Source organism: Capricornis sumatraensis, chromosome 4 (assembly GCF_032405125.1).
Source record: "Capricornis sumatraensis isolate serow.1 chromosome 4, serow.2, whole genome shotgun sequence".
Lineage (NCBI taxonomy): Eukaryota > Metazoa > Chordata > Mammalia > Artiodactyla > Bovidae > Capricornis > Capricornis sumatraensis.
In genome coordinates this window covers 87431726-87458396 of record NC_091072.1, presented here as the reverse complement: position 1 = coordinate 87458396, position 26671 = coordinate 87431726, and the positions used below count along the sequence as shown (strand labels likewise).

At 39.5% G+C, this 26671-nt stretch overlaps 1 protein-coding gene across 1 annotated transcript in view; it reads right to left on the bottom strand.

Moving 5' to 3' along the window:
* PTPRR (protein tyrosine phosphatase receptor type R) overlaps positions 1 to 26671 on the bottom strand; it is a 275935-nt gene that overhangs the window by 17088 nt on the left and 232176 nt on the right. The window contains exons 11-13 of the mRNA XM_068970652.1: positions 16200 to 16310; positions 14723 to 14880; positions 6712 to 6825 (exon numbers count right to left, since the gene is read on the bottom strand). Coding sequence (XP_068826753.1) covers positions 6712 to 6825; positions 14723 to 14880; positions 16200 to 16310 — 383 coding nt within the window. The remainder of the gene's footprint in view (positions 1 to 6711; positions 6826 to 14722; positions 14881 to 16199; positions 16311 to 26671) is intronic.

The window sequence follows — 26671 nt, the reverse complement described above, 5'->3', positions numbered from 1 at the left end:
AATCATCTACTTCTGCAGATCAAACAAACTGTGGAAAATTCAAGAGACGGGAATAGCAGACTACCTTATCTGCCTGTTGAGAAATCTGTATGTAGGTCAAGAAGCAACAGTTAGAACCAAACATGGAACAACAGACTGGTTCCAAATTGGGAAAGGAGGTATATTGTCAAAGCTGTATATTGTCACCCTGCTTATTTAACTTATATGTAGACTATATAATGGGAAATGCTGGGCTGGATGAAGCACAAGCTGGAATCAAGATTGCTGGGAGAAATATCAATAACTTCAGATATGGAGATGATATCACCCTTATGGCAGAAAGTGAAGAGAAACTAAAGAGCCTCTTGATGAAAGTGAAAGCGGAGAGTGAAAAAATTGGCTTAAAACTCAACATTAAAAAAAGTAAGATCATGACATCTAGTCCCATCACTTCATGGCAAATAGATGGGAAAACAGTGGAAACAGTGACAGACTTCATTTTCTTGGGCTCCAAAATCAATGCAGATGGTGACTGCAGCCATGAAATTAAAAGATGTTTACTCCTTGGAAGAAAAGCTTTGAAAAACCTAGATAGCATATTAAAAAGCAGAGACATTACTTTTCCAACAAGGGTCCATCTAGTCAAAGTTATGATTTTCCCAGTAGTCATGTATGGATGTGAGAGTTGGACTATAAACAAAGCTGAGTGACAAAGAATTGATGCTTTTGTACTGTGGTTTTGGAGAAGACTCTTGAGAGTCCCTTGGACTACAAGGAGATCCAACCAGTCAATCCTGAAGGAAACCAGTCCTGAATATTCATTGGAAGGACTGATGCTGAAGCTCAAACTCAAATACTATGGCCACCTGATGTGAAGAATTGACTCATTGGAAAAGACCCTGATGCTAGGAAAGATGGAATGCAGGAAGCAAAGGGAACGACAGAGGATGAGATTGTTGGATAGCATTGCTGACTCAATGGACATGAGTTTGAGCAAGCTCTGGGAGTTGGTGATGGACAGGGAATCCTGACGTTCATGGGGTTGCAAAGAGTTGGACATGACTGAGCGACTGAACCAACTAATGTTAATCCTACGAAGGAAGGAAGGCAAAGAAAAGACTTTCCAAGGAAAATTTCAAGGAGATGATCTGCTTCATAAACAACAGAAGCAGCTGCTTAGGATTTATATAGGAGGGATCTTGATGAATAAATCAGTTAGTATGATTTCGAGACATGTATTGGCAGTAATTCAAATCCAGGGGTTAGGGAACCTATATAGTTTAGATCAGCAGAGAAGCGGAATGTTTTGAAACTCCTACCTGGAACAAAATGACAAGCCTTGTGGGAAGACCTTGGTATTCATGGGAGGCCAAGGCTAAATTTTCTGCCTATTTGCTTTAGGAAGGAAGGAGTCGATGAGAGGAGGCATTGTGATAAGGTTTAAAAAATGTATTTGTGATTTTCTTCAAAGTTAGAGGACAATTTGGTAGACTTGACAGAGTAAAGTGACTGGGAAGTAGAAACCAAGGTGGATGTCAGGCTACAGAAGCAGATAGGGGAGGAGGGATATAGGGGTGGGTGAATAGACAAGATCTAAGAGGCACAAGAGCCTAAACAATGAACAAACCAAGCCCCCTTTATTCAAGGCGTTGTTTCAAATAGAGTCAGATCAAGGGCACGGATGTGAACTGGAGTCCCTAGGGATCTGTGGATCCCATGAAGGAGCCTTGTTCACAGAAGCACAAAGCTGAAGAGATTAAAGTCACTCCAGGAGCAGCTCCAGGCTGAGTGGGTGCTGTCCCTCACTCTCTAATGTAGGGTCTCTCTTGGTGAAGGTAGGTCCCAGAGTCTGAAGTGAAGCAAATGAATCCTATTCCAGTTGGGATGCGTAGTAGTGGATAGAAACAAGGCACTTTCAGGAAACTGAGACAGTAAATATAAGAGGAGGGGGCAGAGAACTGGAGCTGATCTCACGTACAAAAACATTTTTGGAAGCTGTTACATGTGAGGCTTCCCAGGTGGCGCTAGTGGTAAAGAACCTGCCTTATAATGCAGGAGACAGGAGAGACTCGGGTTCTATCTCTCCGTTGGAAAGATCTCCTGGAGGAGGGTATGGCAACTCAATCCAGTATTCTTGCCTGAATCCAACGGACAGAGGAGCCTGGCGGGCTACAGTCCATGAGGTCACAAAGAGTCATGACTCTTTGACTGAAAGACACAACTGAAGCAACTTAGCATACATGGAAAGGCAGAAGTGGGGAAGAGGGTAGAGAGAGGGTAAGAAACCTGACTAGGGGACTTCCCTGGTGGTCTACTGGTTAAGACTTCCAATGCAGAGTATGTGGGTTCAGTCCCTGCTCAGGGAGTTAAGATCCCACCTGCCTCACAGCCAAAAAACCAGAATGTAAATAACAGAAACAATATTATAACAAATTCAGTAAGAATTCAAAAAAGAAACATCAGTACATCACAGGTGTAATCTCATCTTACTCTTACCGTAACCCTGTGAGGTATATATTATTATTTCCATTTTACAGATGCATGCCCAGGTTCTTGCTGTATCTATTGATAATAACTGTGGCTAACCTTGGTTACATGCTTATGTGCCAGCCACTTTACAGATTACCTTTTAATTCTTATAAAAACATAAGAATTAGATATTATTATTACTTCCATTTTCCAGATGAGAAAATCAAGGCAAGGAGAAGTCCTGTAACTTGCCCAAGGGCACACAACCAGGCAATGGTGGGAGCCAGGATGCAAAACCAGGCAGTCTGTTAAAGAGTCCATAATTGTAATCACCATGGGTAACAGCCTCTAACAAGCCAGTCAGAGTTAAAAGAAAAATAGAGGGAAGATACACTTACAAAGATGGAGAAATGATTATTTAAAAGGAAAGAAAGAAGGATAGCAATGAGGAGGGAAAACCTCATCCCCAAAGGGAATTTGAGTTTTGAATTTTTAGATATCAGTTCAGTTCAATCTCTCAGTTGTGTCCGACTCTTTGCGACCCCATGAATCACAGCACGCCAGGCCTCCCTGTCCATCACCGTCTCCCTGGAGTTCTCTCAGACTTAAGTCCATCGAGTCCATGATGCCATCCAGCCATCTCATCCTCTGTCGTCCCCTTCTCCTCCTGCCCCCAATCCCTCCCAGCATCAGAGTCTTTTCCAATGAGTTAACTCTTCGCATGGGGTGGCCAAAGTACTGGAGCTACAGCTTTAGCATCATTCCCTCCAAAGAAATCCCAGGGCTGATCTCCTTCGGAAAGGACTGGTTGGATCTCCTTGCAGTCCAAGGGACTGTCAAGAGTCTTCTCCAGCACCACAGTTCAAAAGCATCAATTCTTCAGTGCTCAGCCTTCTTCACAGTCCAACTCTCACATCCATACATGACCACAGGAAAAACCATAGCCTTGACTAGACGGACCTTAGTCGGCAAAGTAATATCTCTGCTTTTGAATATACTGTCTAGGTTGGTCATAACTTTTCTTCCAAGGAGTAAGCGTCTTTTCATTTCATGGCTGCAGTCACCATCTGCAGTGATTTTGGAGCCCGAAAAAATAAAGTCTGACACTGTTTCCACTGTTTCCCATCTATTTCCCATGAAGTGATGGGACCGGATGCCATGATCTTCGTTTTCTGAATGTTGGGCTTTAAGACAACTTTTTTGCTCTCTTCTTTCACTTTCATCAAAAGGCTTTTTAGCTCCTCTTCACTTTCTGCCATAAGGGTGGTGTCATCTGCATATCTGAGGTTATTGATATTTCTCCCAGCAATCTTGATTCCAGCTTGTGTTTCTTCAAGCCCAGCATTTCTCATGATGTACTCTGCATATAAGTTAAATAAGCAAGGTGACAATATACAGCCTTGACGTACTCCTTTTCCTATTTGGAACCAGTCTGTTGTTCCATGTCCAGTTCTAACTGTTGCTTCCTGACCTGCATACAGAGTTCTCAAGAGGCAGGTTAGGTGGTCTGGTATTCCCATCTCTTGAAGAATTTTCCACAGTGTATTGTGATCCACACAGTCAAAGGCTTTGGAATAGTCAATAAAGCAGAAATAGATGTTTTTCTGAAACTCTCTTGCTTTTTCCATGATCCAGCAGATGTTGGCAATTTGATCTCTGGTTCCTCTGCCTTTTCTAAAACCAGCTTGAACATCACGGAGTTCACGGTTCACGTATTGCTGAAGCCTGGCTTGGAGAATTTGGAGCATTACTTTACTAGCATGTGAGATGAGTGCAATTGTGTGGTAGTTTGAGCATTCTTTGGCATTGCCTTTCTTTGGGATTGGAATGAAAACTGACCTTTTCCAGTCCTGTGGCCACTGCTGAGTTTTCCAGATTTGCTGGCATATTGAGTGCAGCACTTTCACAGCATCATCTTTCAGGATTTGAAACAGCTCCACTGGAATTCCATCACCTCCACTAGCTTTGTTCATAGTGATGCTTTCTAAGGCCCACTTGACTTCACATTCCAAGATGTCTGGCTCTAGATGAGTGATCACATCATCATGATTATCTGGGTCGTGAAGATCTTTTTTGTACAGTTCTTCCATGTATTCTTGCCACCTCTTCTTAATATCTTCTGCTTCTGTTAGGTCCAGACCATTTCTGTCCTTTATCGAGCCCATCTTTGCATGAAATATTCCCTTGGTATCGCTGATTTTCTTAAAGAGATCTCTCATCTTTACCATTCTGTTGTTTTCCTCTATTTCTTTGCATTGATCGCTGAAGAAGGCTTTCTTATCTCTTCTTGCTATTCTTTGGAACTCTGCATTCAGATGCTTATATCTTTCCTTTTCTCCTTTGCTTTTCGCCTCTCTCCTTTTCACAGCTATTTGTAAGGCCTCCCCAGACAGCCATTTTGCTTTTTTGCATTTCTTTTCCATGGGGATGGTCTTGATCCCTGTCTCCTGTACAATGTCACGAACTTCATTCCATAGTTCATCAGGTAGTCTATCTATCAGATCTAGGCCCTTAAATCTATTTCTCATTTCCACTGTATAATCATAAGGGATTTGATGTAGGTCATACCTGAATGGTCTAGCGGTTTTCCCTACTTTCTTCAATTTGAGTCTGAATTTGGTAATAAGGAGTTAATGATCTGAGCCACAGTCAGCTCCTGGTCTTGTTTTTGTTGACTGTATAGAGCTTCTCCATCTTTGGCTGCAAAGAATATGATCAATCTGATTTCGGTGTTTACCATCTGGCGATGTCCATGTGTAGAGTCTTCTCGTGTTTTATTACCTCACAGCATTTATCTGTCTGAAATTATCCGGTTTATTTCCTTGCTGTTTATTATCTCTTCTCTCTTACTGTTAGCGTGTAAACTCTAGGAGAGCAGAGCCTCCCTCACGTTGTTTCAGGACTTGCAGCATCCAGAACAAGGCCTTGCAGTTAGAAGGTGGTTGATACGCACTTGCCGTATGAATGAAGAGAACCCACAGCCGAGCTCTCGAGACAGCTCTTCTCCCACAACAGCCCAGTGGACTCCAGAGCAGGCAGGTCCTCTGCTCACGTGCTTGCAAGCACCTTCCTCCGTGCCTGCTGTGAGGGAGCATCTGCCCACTTTCTCTGTCACTCGCCCGCCATTCACTCAGCTGTTCATTTTCCCAGGTTTAGTTTTGGAGTGAGCAAGAAAAGAAATCGCTTGTTTGTTCTGTTTTCAGTGCATAAACAGAGACCATCACAAAGGTTATCCAACCATCTGTACCTGAAAATGACTCTCTCACCACACACCCATTAGGATGACTACTACTACGAAACAACAAACAAGTTGGAATCCCTGTATACTGTTGATGAGAATGTAAATGGTACAGCTTCTGTGGAAACCAGTGTGGCATTCCTTGAAAAATTAAAAATATTACCGTATGCTCGAGCCTTCTCACTTCTGAGTATGTACCCTAGAGAATCTCAAGTAGCTATTTGTATACTTGCAGCATTATTCACAGCAGCCAAAAGGTGGCAGCAACTTAAGAGCCCAAGAACAGACAGCTGGATAAAGAAATTATGGTATATACATACAACGGAATATTATTCAGCCTTAAAAAGGAAGGAGATTATGACACATGCTACAATATGGATGAATCTTGGAGATACCATGCTAAGCGAAATAAGCCAGTAACACACAAATACCACATGATTCCACTTATATGAGGCCCCTCATGAGTAGTCAAATTCAAAGAGTCAGAAGGTGAGTGGTGGTTGCCAAGAAACTGGGTACAGAGCTTTGCAAGATGAAAAGAGTTTAGAGATTTGTTGCACAACAATACGAATATACTTAACACTCTGAACTGTACTATTAAAAATGGTTAAGATGGTAAATTTTGTCATGTGCATTTTTCACAATTAAAAAAGGGTGAATGGAGAAAAAAGATGACTCTTGGTAGTATGGCATATGCCTCATTCTAAAGGAGCAAGATCCTAAAGTGAAGGACTCAGTGAATTCAAATGAAAATGCAAAGTCCCTGTGAAGGAACAGAGGTGGAAATCTAAGAGCTACCACTATAAACAACCTGCATAAGGACAAGGAGGGTTAAGCACAAGCTCTTGATTTTGGGTTCCTGAGGGTCAGTGGTGCAAATAACACTTTCTTTGATGACTTTTTAGTATAATGTGCATTCTTAAGCATTTTACACAAATCTTTACAGAGTTAGGAGTGTGATTAAATAAGGTTGTGATGCTGCTGCTGCTCTGAAGTGTCTCTTGTTACATCCCGCCAACACTCACCTGTCCACACGAAGCTGGCAGACGATGCTCAGTGCGTCCACAACCCCTTCTTCTCTCAACTGTCGACAGCCAATGGATGTAGCAATAAAACACCCCGTCCTGCCTATCCCTGCACTGAAAAGAACAGACAGCGAATTAACAGGTGCAGGGAAAATAGAAGAGATAAAATATATTCCTTTAACATTGAAAACAACCATTAGGATCAATAATAATAATTATGATAATAGCAGCAGCTCTCGTGTACTGAGTGTACAAACCTGGCCCTCTGCTAAATGCTGCAAAAGCATTCTTCCTTTTAGGTCTAAGAAGGAGGATGAATGGGATCGAGGGAGGTGGTGGGTGGAAAGAATAGTGAAAAAGGTACCAGCTGTTCTACAAAGAACTAGGGCCTGAAATTTAGTAAGGTATGGGCAGTAGCAAGGAGGGGAAAGACCTACATACATGACAAAAGTGAGCGTGGAGGAGTGGAGCTGAACAATGAGAAAAGCAAAAAGTCAAAGGTGACTCGCCCGGAGGACTGGAAGAATGGCAGTGTCACTGAGATGCAGTGGGAGTTCTGGAATGAGGTCTGATTTGAGGAAGAGAGTAGAGGCTTTGGTCCTGGATATAATAATGTGGCTGGGGCTTCCCTGGTGCCTCAGATGGTAAAGAATCCGCCTGCAATGCAGGAGACCCGGGTTCAATCCCTGGGTCAGGAAGATCCCCTGGAAAAGAGAATGGCAACCCACACCAGTATTCTTGCCTGGCGAATTCCACAGAGGGGGCTGGTGAGCTATAGTCCACGGGGTCGCAAAGAGTTGGAAAAGACTGAGCAACTAGCACATACACATACTGATGTGAAAGATGTTAGTGAACAGCTGAAGATTCAGTTCAGGTTAGGAGAGAGGATGTGGCTAAAGGCACATATTTCCAAGGCTTTTTTTTTTTTTTTAAATCAAGGTAATAGCTGAACAGAAATATTACCTGTCATGGAAGGTTTACTCGTGAATCTCTTTAGATGGCAAGTTATCAACTTTACAAACTTTCTCTGTCTGTCTCTTTCTCTCTTTCAGCAATTTTAACCATCTTTATGTAAATTTCTTCCAAATCTACACTTAAGTTCCCCAAGTTTCTCCTAAACTCTAGATTAGCATTCCACCTCCTAGCTGGCACTTCTGCTGTTGCTATTTTACACTTGCTGCAGTTCAGTGTCTCTAAATTCAATGTATCTAAAACAGAATTAATTATCTTTTTCCTCAATGGCATTACCAAGCAGCCACAAGTTTTCCAGCCTAGAAATCTTGGAGCCATCTTCAATATCTCCCCCTCTCTCACTTCCCACATCCAGTCTGTTACCAATTCTTATGTTTCCCACCTCCACTGAGCTTTCGGGAACCATGCTTTTCTTTCTATAAACTGTGCTCACGTTTTTGAAATCTTACTTCATGATTAACGATGATCTCATCTTGGCTTCCAAGTCTCAAGACTCTTCCTGGGCTAATTCATGATATACACAGTTGCTAGGTTCATCTCTCTGAAATAGGAACCTGATCATGTTACTCAATACTCAAAAACTGTACAGGCTTCCCAGGTGGCTTGGTGGTAAAGAATCCGCCTGCCAATGCAGGAGATGCAGGAGACACAGTTTCGACCCCTGGGTCAGGAAGACCCTCTGGAGCAGGAAAGGGCAATCCACTCCAGTATTCTTGCCTGGAAAATTCCATGGACAGTGGAGTCTGGTGGGCTATACCCCAAAGGGTCACAGTGAGTTGGACGTGACTGCACATACACAAGCACCAGCAAAAACTGCAGATGGTCACAGTACAGTGTCTAAGGATGCTTCCATGGTATTCATGCCTTACATAATATGATTGGATGAACTTTCAAGCTTTTTGTCTTTCTGTTGTTGACGTTGTACCCTTTGTGCCATTGTTTGCATTTGAATCTTTGCAAAACAACCTTTTCTTTTTGAATCTTCCTTTTTGAGTTAATGATACTTCTCCAGTCAGAAATGCCCACCCTACCACCTTTTAAAACCACAAACATTGCTCCTTCTTTCAAGATCCTGTTCAGCAGTATTCCAACTTTTAGAGACTTTGTTCAAATCTCATAGTTTGAGTATAGCTCCCCTTTCAGCTCTCAAATATGGGCTTCCCTGATGACTCAGTGATAAAGAATCCTCCTGCCAATGCAGGAGATGTGGGTTTGATTCCTGGGTTAGGGAGATGGCCTGGAGAAGGCAATGGCAACTCATGCCAGTGTTCTTGCCTGGGAAATGTCTTTACAGAGGAGCCTGGTGGGTGACAGTCCATGGGGTTGGACTCAACTTAGCGACTGAACAACAACAACAGCAGCACTCAAATAGCACTTATTTCTCGGACTTGGCACTTGTTTCCTGTTGAATATGGGTACAGAGGAATTCAGAGGAGGAATGCATCCCTTTTAGCGTAAGTGTCTAAAGAGAGTTTGTATCAATAAAGAGATAGTACTTGAATTGTACCTTGTGAATGGCACGCATTTTGGTTATCATCAATGTGACAGAATGTTCCACAGGTGAGACTGATATAGGGAAAAATTTGCAGCAGAACAGAAAATAAGATGTGTGACAATGAGTGGACTAGTTTGGCTAGGAAGAGAAAGTTACAGTAGAGGAATAGTGGGAAAGAAGGCTGGGAAGGTACAGTGGGGTCTATAAAGGATTATAGAAAGCTAAGAACTTGTCCAAGGAGCGGTGGTTGTGCAGGTGCAGGAGGGCCTAGAGGAGCTTTCACACGTTGAAGGTTAGGAAGGGCAGTGGTGAGGAGATACCCCTCGTCCAAGATAAGGAACAGCAGCTGCACTTTGCTGGAGTAGCCATGAAGAGATACCCCACACCTAAGGTAAGAGAAACCCAGGTAAGATGGTAGGTGTTGCAAGAGGGCATCAGAGGGCAGACACACTGGAATCATACTCACAGAAAACTAGTCAATCTAATCACACTAGGACCACAGCCTGGTCTAACTCAATGAAACTAAGCCATGCCCATGGGGCAACCCAAGATGGGCGGGTCATGGTGGAGGGGTCTGACAGAATGTGGTCCACTGGAGAAGGGAATGGCAAACCACTTCACTATTCTTGCCTTGAGAACCCCATGAACAGTATGAAAAGGCAAAATGATAGGATACTGAAAGAGGAACTCCCCAGGTCAGTAGGTGCCCAACATGCTACTGGAGATCTGTGGAGAAATAACTCCAGAAAGAATGAAGGGATGGAGCCAAAGCAAAAGCAATACCCAGCTATGGATGTGACTGGTGATAGAAGCCAGGTCCGATGCTGTAAAGAGCAGTATTGCATAGGAACCTGGAATGTCAGGTCCATGAATCAAGGCAAATTGGAAGTGGTCAAACAAGAGATGGCAAGAGTGAACATCGACAATCTAGGAATCAGTGAACTAAAATGGACTGCTGCTAAGTCACTTCAGTTGTGTCCAACTGTGTGTGACCCCATAGACAGCAGACCACCAGGCTTTGCTGTCCCTGGGATTCTCCAAGCAAGAACACTGGAATGGGTTGCCATTTCCTTCTCCAATGCATGAAAGTGAAAAGTGAAAGTGAAGTCGCTCAGTCGTGTCCAACTCATAGCGATCCCATGGACTGCAGCCCACCAGGCTCCTCTGTCCAGTGGATTTTCCAGGCAAGAGTACTGGAGTGGGGTGCCATTGCCTTCTCCTAAAAATGGACTGGAATAGGTGAATTTAACTCAGATGACCATTATATCTACTACTGCAGGCAGGAATCCCTCAGAAGAAATGGAGTAGCCATCATGGTCAACAGAAGAGTCCAAAATTCAGTACTTGGATGCAATCTCAAAAACGACAGAATGATCTCTGTTCATTTCCAAGGCAAACCATTCAGTATCACAGTAATCCAAGTCTATGCGCCAACCAGTAACACTGAAGAAGCTGAAGTCAAATGGTTCTATGAAGACCTACAAGACCTTTTAGAACTAACACCAAAAAAGATGTCCTTCTCATTATAGGGGACTAGAATGCGAAAGTAGGAAGTCAAGAAACACCTGGAGTAACAGGTAAATTTGGCCTTGGAATGCAGAATGAAGCAGGGCAAAGACTAATAGAGTTTTGCCAAAAAAATGCACTGGTCATAGCAAACACCCTCTTCCAACAACACAAGAGAAGACTCTACACATGGACATTGCCAGATGGTAAACACCGAAATCAGATTGATCATATTCTTTGCAGCCAAAGATGAAGAAGCTCTATACAGTCAACAAAAACAAGACCAGGAGCTGACTGTGGCTCACATCATTATCTCCTTATTACCAAATTCAGACTCAAATTGAAGAAAGTAGGGAAAACCGCTAGACCATTCAGGTATGACCTAAATCAAATCCCTTATGATTATACAGTGGAAGTGAGAAATCGATTTAAGGGCCTAGATCTGATAGATAGAGTGCCTGATGAACTATGGAATGAAGTTCGTGACATTGTACAGGAGACAGGGATCAAGACCATCCCCATGGAAAAGAAAGGCAAAAAAGCAAAATGGCTGTCTGGGGAGGCCTTACAAATAGCTGTGAAAAGAAGAGAGGCGAAAAGCAAAGGAGAAAAGGAAAGATATAAGCATCTGAATGCAGAGTTCCAAAGAATAACAAGAAGAGATAAGAAAGCCTTCTTCAGCGATCAATGCAAAGAAATAGAGGAAAGCAACAGAATGGGAAAGACTAGAGATCTCTTCAAGAAAATTAGAGATACCAAGGGAATATTTCATGCAAAGATGGGCTCGATAAAGGACAGAAATGGTCTGGACCTAACAGAAGCAGAAGATATTAAGAAGAGGTGGCAAGAATACATGGAAGAACTGTACAAAAAAGATCTTCACGACCCAGATAATCATGATGATGTGATCACTCATCTAGAGCCAGACATCTTGGAATGTGAAGTCAAGTGGGCCTTAGAAAGCATCACTATGAACAAAGCTAGTGGAGGTGATGGAATTCCAGTGGAGCTGTTTCAAATCCTGAAAGATGATGCTGTGAAAGTGCTGCACTCAATATGCCAGCAAATCTGGAAAACTCAGCAGTGGCCACAGGACTGGAAAAGGTCAGTTTTCATTCCAATCCCAAAGAAAGGCAATGCCAAAGAATGCTCAAACTACCACACAATTGCACTCATCTCACATGCTAGTAAAGTAATGCTCCAAATTCTCCAAGCCAGGCTTCAGCAATACGTGAACCGTGAACTCCGTGATGTTCAAGCTGGTTTTAGAAAAGGCAGAGGAACCAGAGATCAAATTGCCAACATCTGCTGGATCATGGAAAAAGCAAGAGAGTTCCAGAAAAACATCTATTTCTGCTTTATTGACTATGCCTAAGCCTTTGACTGTGTGGATTACAATAAACTGTGGAAAACTCTGAAAGAGATGAGAATACCAGACAACCTGACCTACCTCTTGAGAAACATATATGCAGGTCAGGAAGCAACAGTTAGAACTGGACATGGAACAACAGACTGGTTCCAAATAGGAAAAGGAGTACGTCAAGGCTGTATATTTTCACCCTGCTTATTTAACTAATATTCAGAGTACATCATGAGAAACGCTGGGCTGGAAGAAGCACAGGCTGGAATCAAGATTGCTGGGAGAAATATCAATAACCTCAGATAGCAGATGACACCACCCTTATGGCAGAAAGTGAAGAAGAACTAAAGAGCCTCTTGATGAAAGTGAAAGAGGAGAGTGAAAAAGTTGGCTTAAAGCTCAACATTCAAAAAACGAAGATCATGGAATCTGGTCCCATCACTTCATGGCAAATAGATGGGGAAACAGTGGAAACAGTGTTAGACTTTATTTTTGGGGGCCCCCAAATCACTGCAGATGGTGACTGCAGCCATGAAATGAAAAGACGCTTCCTCCTTAGAAGAAAAGTTATGACCTACCTAGATAGCATATTCAAAAGCAGAGACATCATGTTGCCGACTAAGGTCCATCTAGTCAAGGATTTGGTTTTTCCTGTGGTCATGTATGGATGTGAGAGTTGGACTGTGAAGAAGGCTGAGCACTGAAGAATTGATGCTTTTGAACTGTGGTGTTGGAGAAGACTCTTGAGAGTCCCTTGGACTGCAAGGAGATCCAACCAGTCCATTCCGAAGGAGATCAGCCTTGGGATTTCTTTGGAAGGAATGATGCTAAAGCTGAAATTCCAGTACTTTGGCCACCTCATGGGAAGAGTTGACTCATTGGAAAAGACTCTGATTCTGGGAGGGATTGGGGGCAGGAGGAGAAGGGGACGACCGAGGATGAGATGGCTGGATGGTATCACTGACTCGATGGATGTGAATCTGAGTGAACTCCGGGAGTTGGTGATGGACACGGAGGCCTGGCGTGCTGCGATTCATGGGGTCGCAAAGAGTCGGACACGACTGAGCGACTGAACTGAACTAAGAACTTTGGACTTCATCCTCTAAAACAATGGTACTCTTTTTTTTTTTTTTTTTGAGAATATGTTGAAAACAATGAGTTTTCACTCCCCAGAAAATTCACTTAATGTATTCAAATCTGTTCAAGTCATTTCAAGTTCACTGGCCCCTGTATGCAATCCACAAATCCAAGATTAGGAAATTTTGCTCTAGGCAATGGGAAGCCTGTGTGAAGCTTTGAGCAGAGACTCCATGTGATGAAAGGGGGTTTTAGGCACATCATCCAAGAGGAGTGCACAGAATAGACTGTAGTGGGGGTGGAGCATGGGGAAGTGGGGTGTGTATGTGCAATTAGCTGACTTCTTCTAAAATACATGGATGAGGTCATGAGGGCCTGAACTTGGGTGGTTGGGCAGGAAGTGATGATTGTGGGAGAAGCTTTGAAGGGAAAGCTAATCTGGTGACTGATTAGATACTGAGGCTGGAATTGAGAAAAGGGCCAAAGATAACTGTCAACATTTGATATTGAGTGGCTGGAAAAAAGATGGTCTCATTCTTAGAAATAGCAATCAGAAGGGGAGCTGGGTTTAGAGGGGAAATGGTTAGTTCATTTTAGATATCCTGACTGTTTTACGATTTTGGGTGTGGCACAGTTCTAGCTCTAAAGTAAGTTAAGTTTAGGATAAGGCCTAAAGTTAGAAACTAGATAATGACATATTGGGCAAATAGACATACAGTAAATCTTACTCTTAATTAAACCACAAAGGTTCAAAAGAAGGCTAAAATCATAATTTAAAGTAATATACTTTGTTTATTAAAAACATCACCAAAATCTATCTTATAAGACATAAGGGGATCAATAAAGTAATGCAAATTTTTTTGAGAAAGTATGGAGAAAAAACAACCAGTTATATAAATAACTTTAAAATTTGTACTTTGGTTTGGGCACATTAGCAGGAAAACAAGGGGAAGAGGTATAAGTTAAAGGATAAGAACTTTAAATTGGACACGAGTCAAGGGAACCACTAAAATCGGTGCCTCTTGTCAGCCCAGCCTCCAGGACCCCATGTTCTGGTAACAGCATTTTGTTTTCCTCTTGGTGAATTACCACTTGCCATTTAACATTTCATAAATTTATTTCTATCTGTTTTTCATGAGGTTTAGAACTGTTGACTGGTTTTCACCAAATTCGGCATAATAATAATAAATGTTATCAAGATACAATCCTAGTAAAGTTCAGGGGCATCTCAAAACAAGAAAAAAGCTGTTGATAATTAAAAAATCATATGTCCTTCCTAGCACACACGAGCCTAATGAGACTAAATGAATCCACCTACATTTCAAGGTCGAGGACTGAATCAATAAGATCTCCTGTTCCCTGAGTGATTCATAAGTGAAATTTTCTCCACTGTATGACTGCTAAAAATATGCTAATAATGGCACTTCATTTCTGACAAGTATCACTGTGGTCAAGAATCAAGGGGGAGGCTAATTAGTTTCAATATCTATTCAATTTACCAGCAAAGTCAGAACCAGGAAGTCAAACCCAACTGCCACTTGCTGTATGACTTTACAAAGAATAGACCGTTACTGAGGCAGGAAGGACAGCCCATCCCTTACCTGCAGTGGACCACCACAGGCCCTCGGCCCGCGGAGGCAAGTCTGTCTTCTTCCACATCCAGCATGAGCTGCAGAAGGGGCTGGGCACTGTCTGGAGTCTTGTGATCGGGCCATGAGGTGTACCAGTAATGTTTCACACGTTGGGTGTGACTTCCTTGCTGAAAATAGAAATAGCCACCAAGCGCTTCATTTACTTGTGGAACTAAAAGGCATCCAAACCACAATACCAAACACCTTCTATCACAGCCATCTTGCTTGCTCCTCACTTCTAGGTGGCAATAAAATCTAGGAAACTTTTGAAGAATATTCTTTCAACCTGAGAAAAATTTACTGTAAATATGCTGATGTCAAAATCTGACAGTCTTGCTTCAATTAAATGAGAAATATATATATGATATATATTTAATATAGAAAACATATATATGCTAGATATGTTTGTAATTTGTGATCATGAACATAATGGTAGATGAATAAATGGCCAAGAAAGAATTGAGATATAGTGTGTTTCCTGGTCTTTGAATGCTCCTGACAGGTTATTATAAATATATTGACCAGTATAAGAATGCTTAATTTTATACTCAGTCACTCTAATGATTCTACACTCACCCTAAATACCAGTTTTTAACAGCAGTGAGGAACCCCTGGAGGAAAGGAGTGACAAAGGAGGGTCCATGCATATCATCTCAGAACCAAGCTGGGGCCTGGCGTAGACTACGCACTAGCTGAATACATGTTGCAGAACAGGTTTCTCTAAGTGCCTTCCTATCATGAATTTCCCATTAAAACCCATCCGTGCCGCTCTGTCTCTACTTTCTTCTTCTTTGCGATGATTCTGTCCCAGCAGTGGGGTTCTAGATAGAACTGGAATCTTTGGGATGCTTGCTCTCTAGAAGAAAAACGACCAACTATACCATGGCAACATCCCTCAGCATTTGCTGTCCAAAATTTAAATAAGATAAATTTTCTATGACATAATCTGGTCTGGGAAAGTCCCTATAAATGACTGTAACTCCAAGTTTTGGAAGATCTCAACAACACTTCAGGCTTTTCTTGCCTCCCACAACCACCCACGAGTGCAGATTTTCCTTTTCACAGTTTCCAGGCCTTCCTTAAATCTGCTGAGACAAAGTGACATTAAAAAAAGAAATCACGGTAACATCTCCAGCACGAGCCTTTAGTCCTTTAGTTAAAGGCGTTCAAAAGGTTAAATCAGAGGTGTTATATATATGCAAATTAGCAGACCATAGCACCCTACTTAGTGGATTTCTTTAATGTCTGCTTAAATTAATTATTCCACAGAGTGATAGTAGCTGACAACAAAATACATAAGGGAGTGATTATACTTTCTTCTTGATCTTGACTTTATTTAACTTGTTCAGATTGAATCTGCAGTTCTTAGGAGAAAAAAAGTTCAAAATAAAAATGCAATCCTCTAACACCTTCCACTTTGTAGACAGCTACAGCTCCATATTCTTACCTTTAAGACAAGGTTTCGAACAGTATAGTTATCGCATTCATTTACACTGATAACCAGAACCTCAACTTTTCCATATATTCCTCTCTTTTCTGGCCAATAAAGCACACATTTCTGGAGGAGGGGAAAGAAGAACACAGCAAATATTAATGGTTTTCACTGGCCTGGAAGCATTTTTCATTCAAGCATCTCAAAAGTTTCTATTTAGTTAAATAAAATAAATCAAGTACCAATTTTAAACATTCTGTAAATGAGCTAAACCCACCAAACTATACATTTTAAATGGGTAAACTTTATAGTATATATATATATGCATGTGGTGCTCACTTGTGTTCAACTCTATGCAGCCCAACTCTTTGTAACCCACCAGGCTCCTCTGTCCATGGGATTTTCCAGGCAGGAATACTGAAGTGGGCTGCCATTTCCTCCTCCAGGGGATATTCCCGACCCAGGGATTGAACCCACGTTTCTTCTGTCTCCTTCATTGGCAGGTTTGTTTGTTTATCACTAGTGCCACCTGGGAAGCCCATAGTATGTACAGTATATATTATACCTTTTTTTTAAAAAAAAAAAAAAACCAACACTTATTGCTGTTGATCCCATACAAAAAAATAATTAAGGCAAAATTTCTCAAATCCCCACAGAGAAATTAAGGGCTAATTCAGAACTGAATTAAGAATTAGGAAACTAAGATCCAAATATTAAGAGTTTATCATGTGATGAACAAGGTGAAAATAAAATGTTCTCCCCTATGATTGAGGCAAGTCACATTTCCTTGGGGCTTCCCTGGTGGCTCAGATGGTAAAGAGTCTGCCTGCGGTACAGAATGTGTATAATGTGTATAATGGTATAATGTGTTAGATGCCACAGAATGCAGCCTCCCCTGTATGTAAAGTAGATATAATGACCATTAATATATCTGTGGTATTGTATTTTCCAGGACCAATTGCCTTTTCATCTATGGGATCTGTTGAAATAAATGTATGGCAAAATTATTTTTCAAATTTTTATGAAGGATCCTCTTTGAAGGGTTTAATAGCAGTAATAACAATTATATTGCAAGCAAGAAAACATAATATGATGGATAAGGTGCAAGCTTTGGAGTTAAAGAGCGTGGGACCAAATTTTGGTGCTACCATTTATCTGTGAGTCCATAAACAGGGAAACATAAACTCTCTCTGGCCTCAGTTTCCTCAAGATTTAATACATGCAAAGCACTTAGGACAAAGCCAAGCATACAGTAAGCATTCAAAACTTGATATTATTATTATTATTGTTATTATATTTTACAACTACCGGATTAAGGGATGAGTTTTTGATCTAAAGGGATTAGATCATTACTTAAATATGCCTTAGATCATGTATCAAATATATTATTTATCACATTATTTAAAAAACTACAAAATGAGTTTCAAACATACATATAAATTCATATTATTTATTTTTTGCCTTTTAAACAACCACAAAAGAACTATTACTTTTTTACCACATATTTTAATGTCTAAGAATAAAAGTGTGAAAGTTAATGCTTTATCTTCAGTGCCCAGGGAAGTAATTTAATTTTAGAAATATTGTTTAAATAGAATTCATCATTTTCTTTCAAACACACATGCATATTGATAAAGAAATTCTTTCACTTATTGCCTTTGGTTAGGGACCTTTCAGTCCTCAGGACGCTTGTTTCTTTATGTCTATGTCAAAGGCATATGACCACACTTAAAAATAGTTAAGTTCTTATAGATTTAAAAGAGCAACAGCAAAAAAATTACAGAATTACAGAACTAAAGGAAAAGACATGTAACGTATCAGAAACACACCTCTGGGGCTCTATCATGCTAAGTACCAAATGCTCTATGTGTTAGAGCCACAAGGAAGTCACTTCATCTAGTGGAATAATTGTTTTTCATCCACTACAATAAAAACACATTTGCCTACTCTACTTTCTGGTCCTTTTCCAAACAAAGTAAATCATTTTCACCTCTATTTCCATGCCATTCCACCCCAACACTATCGAGCAATTAGGCTATCAGGCTTAGTCTGGCTAATATAACAATAACATTTAAAAAAAGAGAAACTTTCAGCACAGGGAATTATACTCAAAATCTTGTAATACCTTCTAATGGAAAAGAATCTAAAAGAGAATCATACATATATCTGTATAACTGAATCACCGTACTGTATACCTGAAACTAACACAGCACTGTAAATAAACTAATTTTAATAAAATTAAAAAAAAAATAGCAATCTTTAAAAAATAAAGCAATTTATTTCCCTCCTCATTTACGAATTGCCAAATGTCTGAAATTTCCCCGATTTGTTAAAGATAATCATACTAACCAAATTGCCTGGGTGCTTTCAATGGAGCATCAATTATTTCGCTGCAAGACCCGAGCTATTGTGTGACTTAAAACCCTTGCCTCCTGGATCATCCAAGAAGAGTGACAAAGAATCTTGCAAAAGGTATTGAACAAAGAAAGAGGCATTCAGTGGCCCAGCAGTCAGGCATATGTGCCCCATTGTCCAGGATCTGGCCTGAGTAGCAGGCCTCTCAATGAGAAGGTGGCTCTTGAAACTGGTAAGAAAAACTGCCAGGCAGGAGCTCTCAGCTTGCACCCTGACTCTTAACAATACAATCCAGGCTTGTGCACCTACTTGATAAATGGAAGCACTGCTTGCTTCTCTCCTGAGCTTGCCGGGGCCCTCTCGAATGTTTTTCTTGACTCTTTACCAAAAATGCAATTGGCAGCCAGCTCCCAGTAGACAATGTAATGTGACTTGTTCATTCAAACAACCCTTAATTAGCATCCCATCTCCTTTCTGAGATACAATAGCTTATTTTTACACACTGAATACATTTTTCCCCTCTTTAAGGAGGATATAGAAAAAGAGACCAGATAAGTGTGGGTGCTTTTGAATATGAGGTGAGTGAGAGCTGCAAATGTGGTTGTTTCTAAGGGCATCAGTTCACATTTGAATTATTTTTGTGAGTAGCTTTTTAGGGTTTTTTCATTGTGGTGTTAACAATGATATGAAAAAGAAAAATGCAAGGAAGGAAAGTGCTCTCTTAAAGATAATATTGTGAAATCACACTAATTGTGTGTAATTCGAAACAGCACGCTATGTAGCAGAATATAACCCCAAATCATCACTATTCTGTTAGCTGGGCCAATTCTTTCAGTAAAATTATCTATTAATTCCAAGAATTCATAATTTGGAGGACAAAGAGGTTTCCAGAAGGTTATGTGTCTCTTGTACAAACAAGTAATTAGTGAACCTTGGCTGTAAAGATCCTGGACATCAACCAATTTTTCATCATCAGTGGTTTACAGCAAAAGTAGAATGCAGTGCAAAGCAATGCAAACCCATATTTTTATAATCTATTATTTTCTTTGATCATCCCTCTCACTCTCACCACATTAGGGTTATTTGTGTATAAAGAAGAAGCAAGTCTAGCTAACATATTAGTTGCCTGAAAAGAAAATCTATTTTTAAATTACTTTCTTTTTAAATTCTATGCATTTAAAATCAAAGAAATTTTTGCTTTATGAGCTAAAGATGTATCATCACATAGGAAGTGGCTCTAAATAAACAAAGAGATACTTAGTTGCAGTTGGGTTATATTTGCATAAAAGAGAATGGATTAGATTGTCTAAAATTATTATGGTTTTAGTTACTCTAATTCGTAGTATTCCACCTAATATTACTAACATAGATGCAGCAATTTAATAATAAAAGCATCTTTACCAAAATATATCATTGAATCCCTTCCATGATCATTTGTGTTAAGTAGAACAAAGAGTAGATATTGTTAATGTTATCATTTTTTTTTAATGATTTTACAGCTGAGAATACTGAAGCTCAGGTGTTTTGGTAGGGGTCTCTGAGAACATCCTCTTGGAGCCAAGACCCTTTGAGCAAATATTACTTTATAAACTCAAGCTTTTGTGTTTGGATTTTTGCTCCAATAACCAACTCTTTTCTATACCATTAACCAATACTCTTCCTTCCCTCTGTGAAACACACTGATACTCAATGGAACACTGAATGCCCTCCATCCACTCTCTCAGTGGGTCCAGTACTTTCTGTCACTGTGCTGAGCTGTATGTTAGTAAGCGGTATTTGTATTCAAACCTCTTAAGGACAGCTGCATTCATTTAATGAAACTTTACATAAATTCATGAAACATGAGGGTAAAAAGAAAAAAAAAGAATTGTTCCATGAAATAATTGTGTGAGTTAATTAGGTTTTCATGGGACGGGGGGAAGTGGATCAGTAAAGAAAACTGCATGAAAATCAGGTACAGGTGAGACTTATAAAAGGGCAAAGTTTGGAAATATAGACAGAATTCTGCATTCATATGGTTTTATAAACTTTTCTATGTTCTCTCATCTTAAAGAAACGGAAATGGGACATTTTAATGATATATAAACGGCAGGAATTATACAAACTACATGACCTGGAATCAATATTAAAAATAATAAAAGACTGTCCCATAATAAAATAACGAACAAATCTGAATAGGAACAACTGTACCTGTTTTAAGACAAAATAGAAGAGCTTTTTGCTGTGTTTGAGTCTCCACTCTGACGTTTTTGCATTATATGTGTCAAATAAGAGGGCTTCTAACTATAGTTAGAAATAAACCAAGTTACAGCAATTGAATGGAGAACAGCTGAATTAAAAATTAGGGTGCTGAGTTATACCTGGAATATAAGCATGTTTGAAAGAACAGGTGAGTAATATTTCTTAGGGACTGTCAGCCTCAGAAGTCCTGGCCACTCTTAATTGCTTGTGCAGCGTAACTGTCCAGCCCCCAGTCATTCAGGAAATGAGCTGAGGCTGCTGGGCAGTGCTGGGCAGTGCTGGGTCAGGCTGCTTCTCTAGAAGCCAAATATCTAATTCTGATTGTCCAGAACAGCTGAATACCAATCAATGGGTCTCCACTCTCCTTCAACATGACCCTCCCTGACCTTGTTGACAGACACTGACTACGGGACTTTGTTTGCTCATTTATTTTCATGCTTGGTACAAAGAGTGAATCCTCTTGTCCACCCCACACTTCACAGACTGACCTCTAACTTGAGCATGACTCCCCCATCACAGTTCCAATCCACACTTTCAAATTGTCCACTATTTTGAATGAATAGACCTTACACTTTTTCTTTAAACTAAGTCAAAATGCTTTATCCTTCTCCTCTTTGCTTCTTAGAATGGTTAGAGATTTTAAACCAGGACTGTAAGCAATCCCAGATACTGCTCTCTGGCCGCAATCACTGCTTGGGCTAGAACTTTCTCCCTTCCTATCTTAACTAGGAAGACTTGACGAGGGTATGTAGAGAGGTGAGAAGGAGGAGTTGGGAGTCAGATTGCTGGCTGTTTGGCCTGGGCAGATTGCTTAACTGTCCTGGACCTCGGTGTCTTTCACTGAGTTTTACAAATAAGCTTATTGTAAAGATTAATTTCTAAGCACACTGTTAGTATTCTATAAACATTAGTTATTTGGAAGATCAAACAGCCCAGTTTCTAGACTTTCTAGGTATATTTGATGAACTTTCTAGATTATCTAACTTAAACTCTAATTTTTAAGCTAATTTTAAATAGTTGAGAAGATGTACTTTTATTTCATGGATTTAGAATATAACATAGTATAATTAACATTTAATTACTAGTGTTTTATCAGGAAAATCTATTTTCTCTTTGAATGTACAGCTTAAAAAGATCTACTTTATTTTTAACTATAATTTACTTACAAATCAATCATTTCTACCAGAATACCCACCAGATTTCATAATGAAACTTAAGGTAAACATGGGATATACTTGATTAATATTTATATTGTAAAAAAAACACCTGTTTTGGATGTATTTGATTAAATAAAGTCATCTATAGTAGCTGTGATTTGACTTAAAGATTCTTATAGGCTGCCATATATAAATTTTAAAATCATCTCCTGATCTCGGTGTAAACTGTCTTCCATCTCTCTTACCTTACCATATGTTTTCTCCACTCCTCATAAGACCTAACACTGTACCTATATCTAATATTTTAAATTTTTGTTTCTTGTTTACTGTGTCTACTCTTTTAGATTGTAGCTTCATGAAAGGAGGGATCTTTGACTATTTTGTCAATAAAGATATAATCCAAGTACCTACACTGGTGCTTGATGGCTGATAGTTGATAAATATCTGTTGAATGAATGTATACACACACACCACTGGATGTTTTGTAAAGAAGAACTAAGTACTGAAAGTCATCAAGGTTAGCTGGAGAGTTCTAGATGCTAAAGGTAAAGGTAGTAATATAGTGTCTGTCCATGGAATTCTCCAAGCAAAAATATTGGAGTGCTTAGTTATTTTAGTTGTGTCCAACTCCTTGCAACCCTATGGAACTTAGCCCACCAGGCTCCTCTGTCCATGGGATTCTCCAGGCAAGAACACTGCAGTGGGTTGTCATTCCCTTCTCCAATGGATCTTCCCAATCCAGGGATCAAACCTGGGTCTCCTCATTGAAGGCATATTCTTTACCACCTGAGCTACAGGGAAGCCCAAAGGTGATGATACAGTTAGATGTATTTCTGGGAAACACATTGGGAATATATTTTTTCAAAAGTTCTTATCATTTAGTCAGGTCATTTCACATCTAAAATTATAAATTAATAATGAAAGATGTGGATAAAAAGATTGGAAATGACTTTATCTATTAATAAGGAAATGATTACATACATTTTAGCATCCATACAGTGAAATTCTAGCAGTCATTTAAAATCATGTTTTTGATGAGTTATTAATGATATGGAAAACACTCATAATGTTAAAAGCAGAATATACAAAGAATACAGAACCCTCTTTCATTCTCTATAGTCTTCAGCAAAATGTAACATTCCAGGCCCATCTCCCTTCACTCCCTACTATGCTCAAGCCACACCAAACTGCTCAGCATGCTCTGTGTGTCGTGTCTGCCTCTGTGCGCTGTTGCTTTGCCAGGTTTATGTTCCTTGTGCACCTGCTTACTCTGCAGGTTCCTACTGAAAACTGTAAGGCACCATAAGAGCTATTTGGACAAAGAAATGTAACTAAAATGAATCTTATCCATAATTTTATCAGTTAGAGAAAGGAAGAGAATGAAATTGGGGAATACTTAAAATACGATTTCTTTATTTTGCTTTTGTGCTGAATAGGTAAATGGGCAAAATGAGGTTTTTAAGTATTTAAGTCGCGTAGCTGAACTCAGATGAAAGATGTAAATATTAAGACAGAATATGGCAGTGTTAAGTACTCGAGAGAAGTATTTTGTTAGGCCAGATCACCAAGTAATGCCCTCACTTCACGAAAGATAATTTGGTGTCTTACTCCTCCTTGAAGCCAACCGTGGGTACTTTGTCTTTTAATGCCTTGCATCCATATTTATGGGCTTTCCAGGTGGCTCAGATGGTAACGTATCTGCCTGCAATGTAAGAGACCTGAATTTGATACCTGGGTTAAGAAGATCCCCTGGAGAAGGGCATGGCAACCCACTCCAGCATTCCTGCCTGGAGAATCCCGTGGACAGAGGAGCCTGGTGGGCTACAGTCCATGGGATCACAATGAGTCAGACACGACTGAGCAACTAACACTTTACATCCTTCTTTAGCACATTTATTATGTGGGGGCAAGATGAGTGCATGAGCTTTGGAATCAAATAAACCTAGACTAAAATCACTTAACTTTGAGACTATAGGCAATGATTTAACCTCTGACCTTCATTTCTCATCCATAACATAGGTATAGTAAATCTTGCTTTGTAGAGATAGAGTGAAAATGAACTGAATTAACATATGAACGGTGCTTACTATGTACATTCAACAAATGGCAGTCGGTGGAAAATATCTTCCACTGTACACACAATATGACCAACATTCATAGCCACTTCTTTCTTAGCAGAAAGTCTGAGCTAGTCTGAGGACTTTGGAAATATAGAAATGCTTCTTGTACTGTTTAGACTGATCTAACTCTAGCTTTTCAGGTTTTAGCTGCTGCGTCTTCTCTAGTTAAGCAATAGTTCATGTTAAAAGTTTGAACACTGTGTTTTCAATGTTTTATTTCTTTCAAGAGGAATTCCTTCCTTGAGATTTAAGTAAATGAAGAAATCAAACTTACCAGCAATAAAAATTGGTTCTCCTTTCACACTATAGATGAGAATTGATTTGTCAGCTTTATTTAAAATTTTTTTGCCTATTCTTATTTAATAAAGTAACTATGAGAATATTGTGATTATTGAATAAGAGCTGGCAATTATTCTTTTATTTATTTATTAGAAAGTAGAAAGGTTCATGAAAATACAAAGCCTGGGAATTTCTAAAGATAACTCCACCCTCACATATTTTAGGAGGAAATGATTTTTGTCTATTTCAAACAATGACGCTTAACACAATTGAAAGTTGGCACATTTTTGGTAAACAGCATCTTCCTGGCAGTGTGAAGTCTACTGCCTATTTCTTTTGAGCCAGACTTTTCAGTATCATTTTGATTTGTAAAACATCAAAATTTCTTCCATAGTACTCTTTGTACATCTTTAGTAAATCTGGATGGAAAGGAATTTTCATTTCAATTTAATGAGTAATCAATAATAACAGAAGTCAAAATCTTTATTGCAATATTCGGAATTATGACTGGCCATGGTAAAATACATGTAGCAAATTGCACACAGAAGTGTAACATAATATATCAATATTTACTTTGATATTTCCAGAATATATATCTCAGACATTTAAAAAGGCAAGAGGCTAAAAATGGTAAGAAAAAATAATACCTCTTCCATTTCTGACTTATGCAGCCAAAGTGAAAAATAAAAACCTCAGTCATCCTTTATGTGGCCATAATTTTTTTCAAAAATTCTGGCTTTCAACAGATCTACTTGACTCTCCTATGGAGAACAAGAATTCTGAGAATGGTACCAACAGGTTTGTGTGCTAAGTTGCTTCAGTTGTGTCTGACTCTTTGTGACGCTATGGGCTGTAGCCCACCAGGCTCCTCTGTCCATGGGATTCTCCAGGCAAGAATACTGGAGTGGGTTGCCATTTCCTTCTCCAAGGGATCTTCTCAACCCAGGGAATCTTCCTGACGCAGGAAATCCAACCCTGTCTATCTCCCGCATTGGCAGGTGGGTTCTTTACCAATGGTGCCACCTGGGAAGCCCACAGGTTAGCTTCAGGTTTAGTGCACTTGAAAAGGAAAGAACAAGATGGGTTCCATTTCTTTGTACATTCACATTCGGAATGGAGATGTCTGAGCATTGTCAGTTAACCAACTCATTGTCACTTTGAAATACATATTTATCTCATACAGCAGTTCTCTTAGAATGACAAACTTTGGTCTTAGGGACAGAAGGGAAGAATATAACTGCCTGTTAGGGCTTTGGCAGGTTTGCCAATTATTCATATTATCTCTGTTGGCCTTTAAAACATGTCACATCTTACTTAACTTCTAGGGAATTCTTACTCATAATCTTGGCTTCTTCTGTCCTGTCCTGATGAAAACTGACTCAAGAACGAGTTACAGAACCATTGGCTTATCTCTGTCTTTTTGTCTAAGGAAACAAATATATCATAACATGGGAGGAATGAAACGCTCAGGACAACAAAAATTATAATTTATCTTACACAGTTACTAAACCTATTCTCTAATCCTTGTGGGATATATGCTTTGCCAAGTATTTAATCCTTAATAAATATGCAACAAATGTTTTCAGTGGAAAAAAAACTTGTTTCAAAGCATTTACATCCTTATATTTATGTAATCGCATAAATCACAGTGCTTTTTCTATGTCAATTTTGTATGTTTATTTTTAATACAAGAAATAGAATTAATAACAGTATGAATGTTCTTTGAGAAAATACATCATGACAATCTATTCAGAAAATGGTAATTCCAACCAAAGTGGGCAGGAGTTCAGTCTATTCAGATCTAGGAAGCATTGCTAAATCTTGAGTGAGTTCTAAGGTGTCTGTGATTTCCTCTCATTCCTTTGTGGGTATTATTCTGCTGATTTTTGGCTTCTGCTGTTACTATTGAGAAGCCAATTGTTAGTCATTCTGGTTGTTAAAACAATCTCTACAGTGTTTTTCAGTTCCACAGATGTGTCCAGTTGTGGATTTATTTTATTTAAGTCTAGGTTTTACTGTGAAAGATCAAGTCTTTCACCAATTTTGGAAAATACCTAGCCATTATTTCCTCAAGTGTCACTTCTTTTTTTATATTATCCCTTTTCTTCTAAAATATCCATTAGACATATATTGGATATCTAAATACTGTCCTCTGAAACTCTGTTTCACATTTTTGGTCATTTTGATCTTCTAGATAATTTCTTCAGCTCTGCTTTTCTTTTTATTTTCTTTTATTTTTTTTTAATTTAAATTTTTATTTTTACTTTATTTTACTTTACAATACTGTATTGGTTTTGCCATACATTGATATGAATCCGCCATGGGTGTACATGAG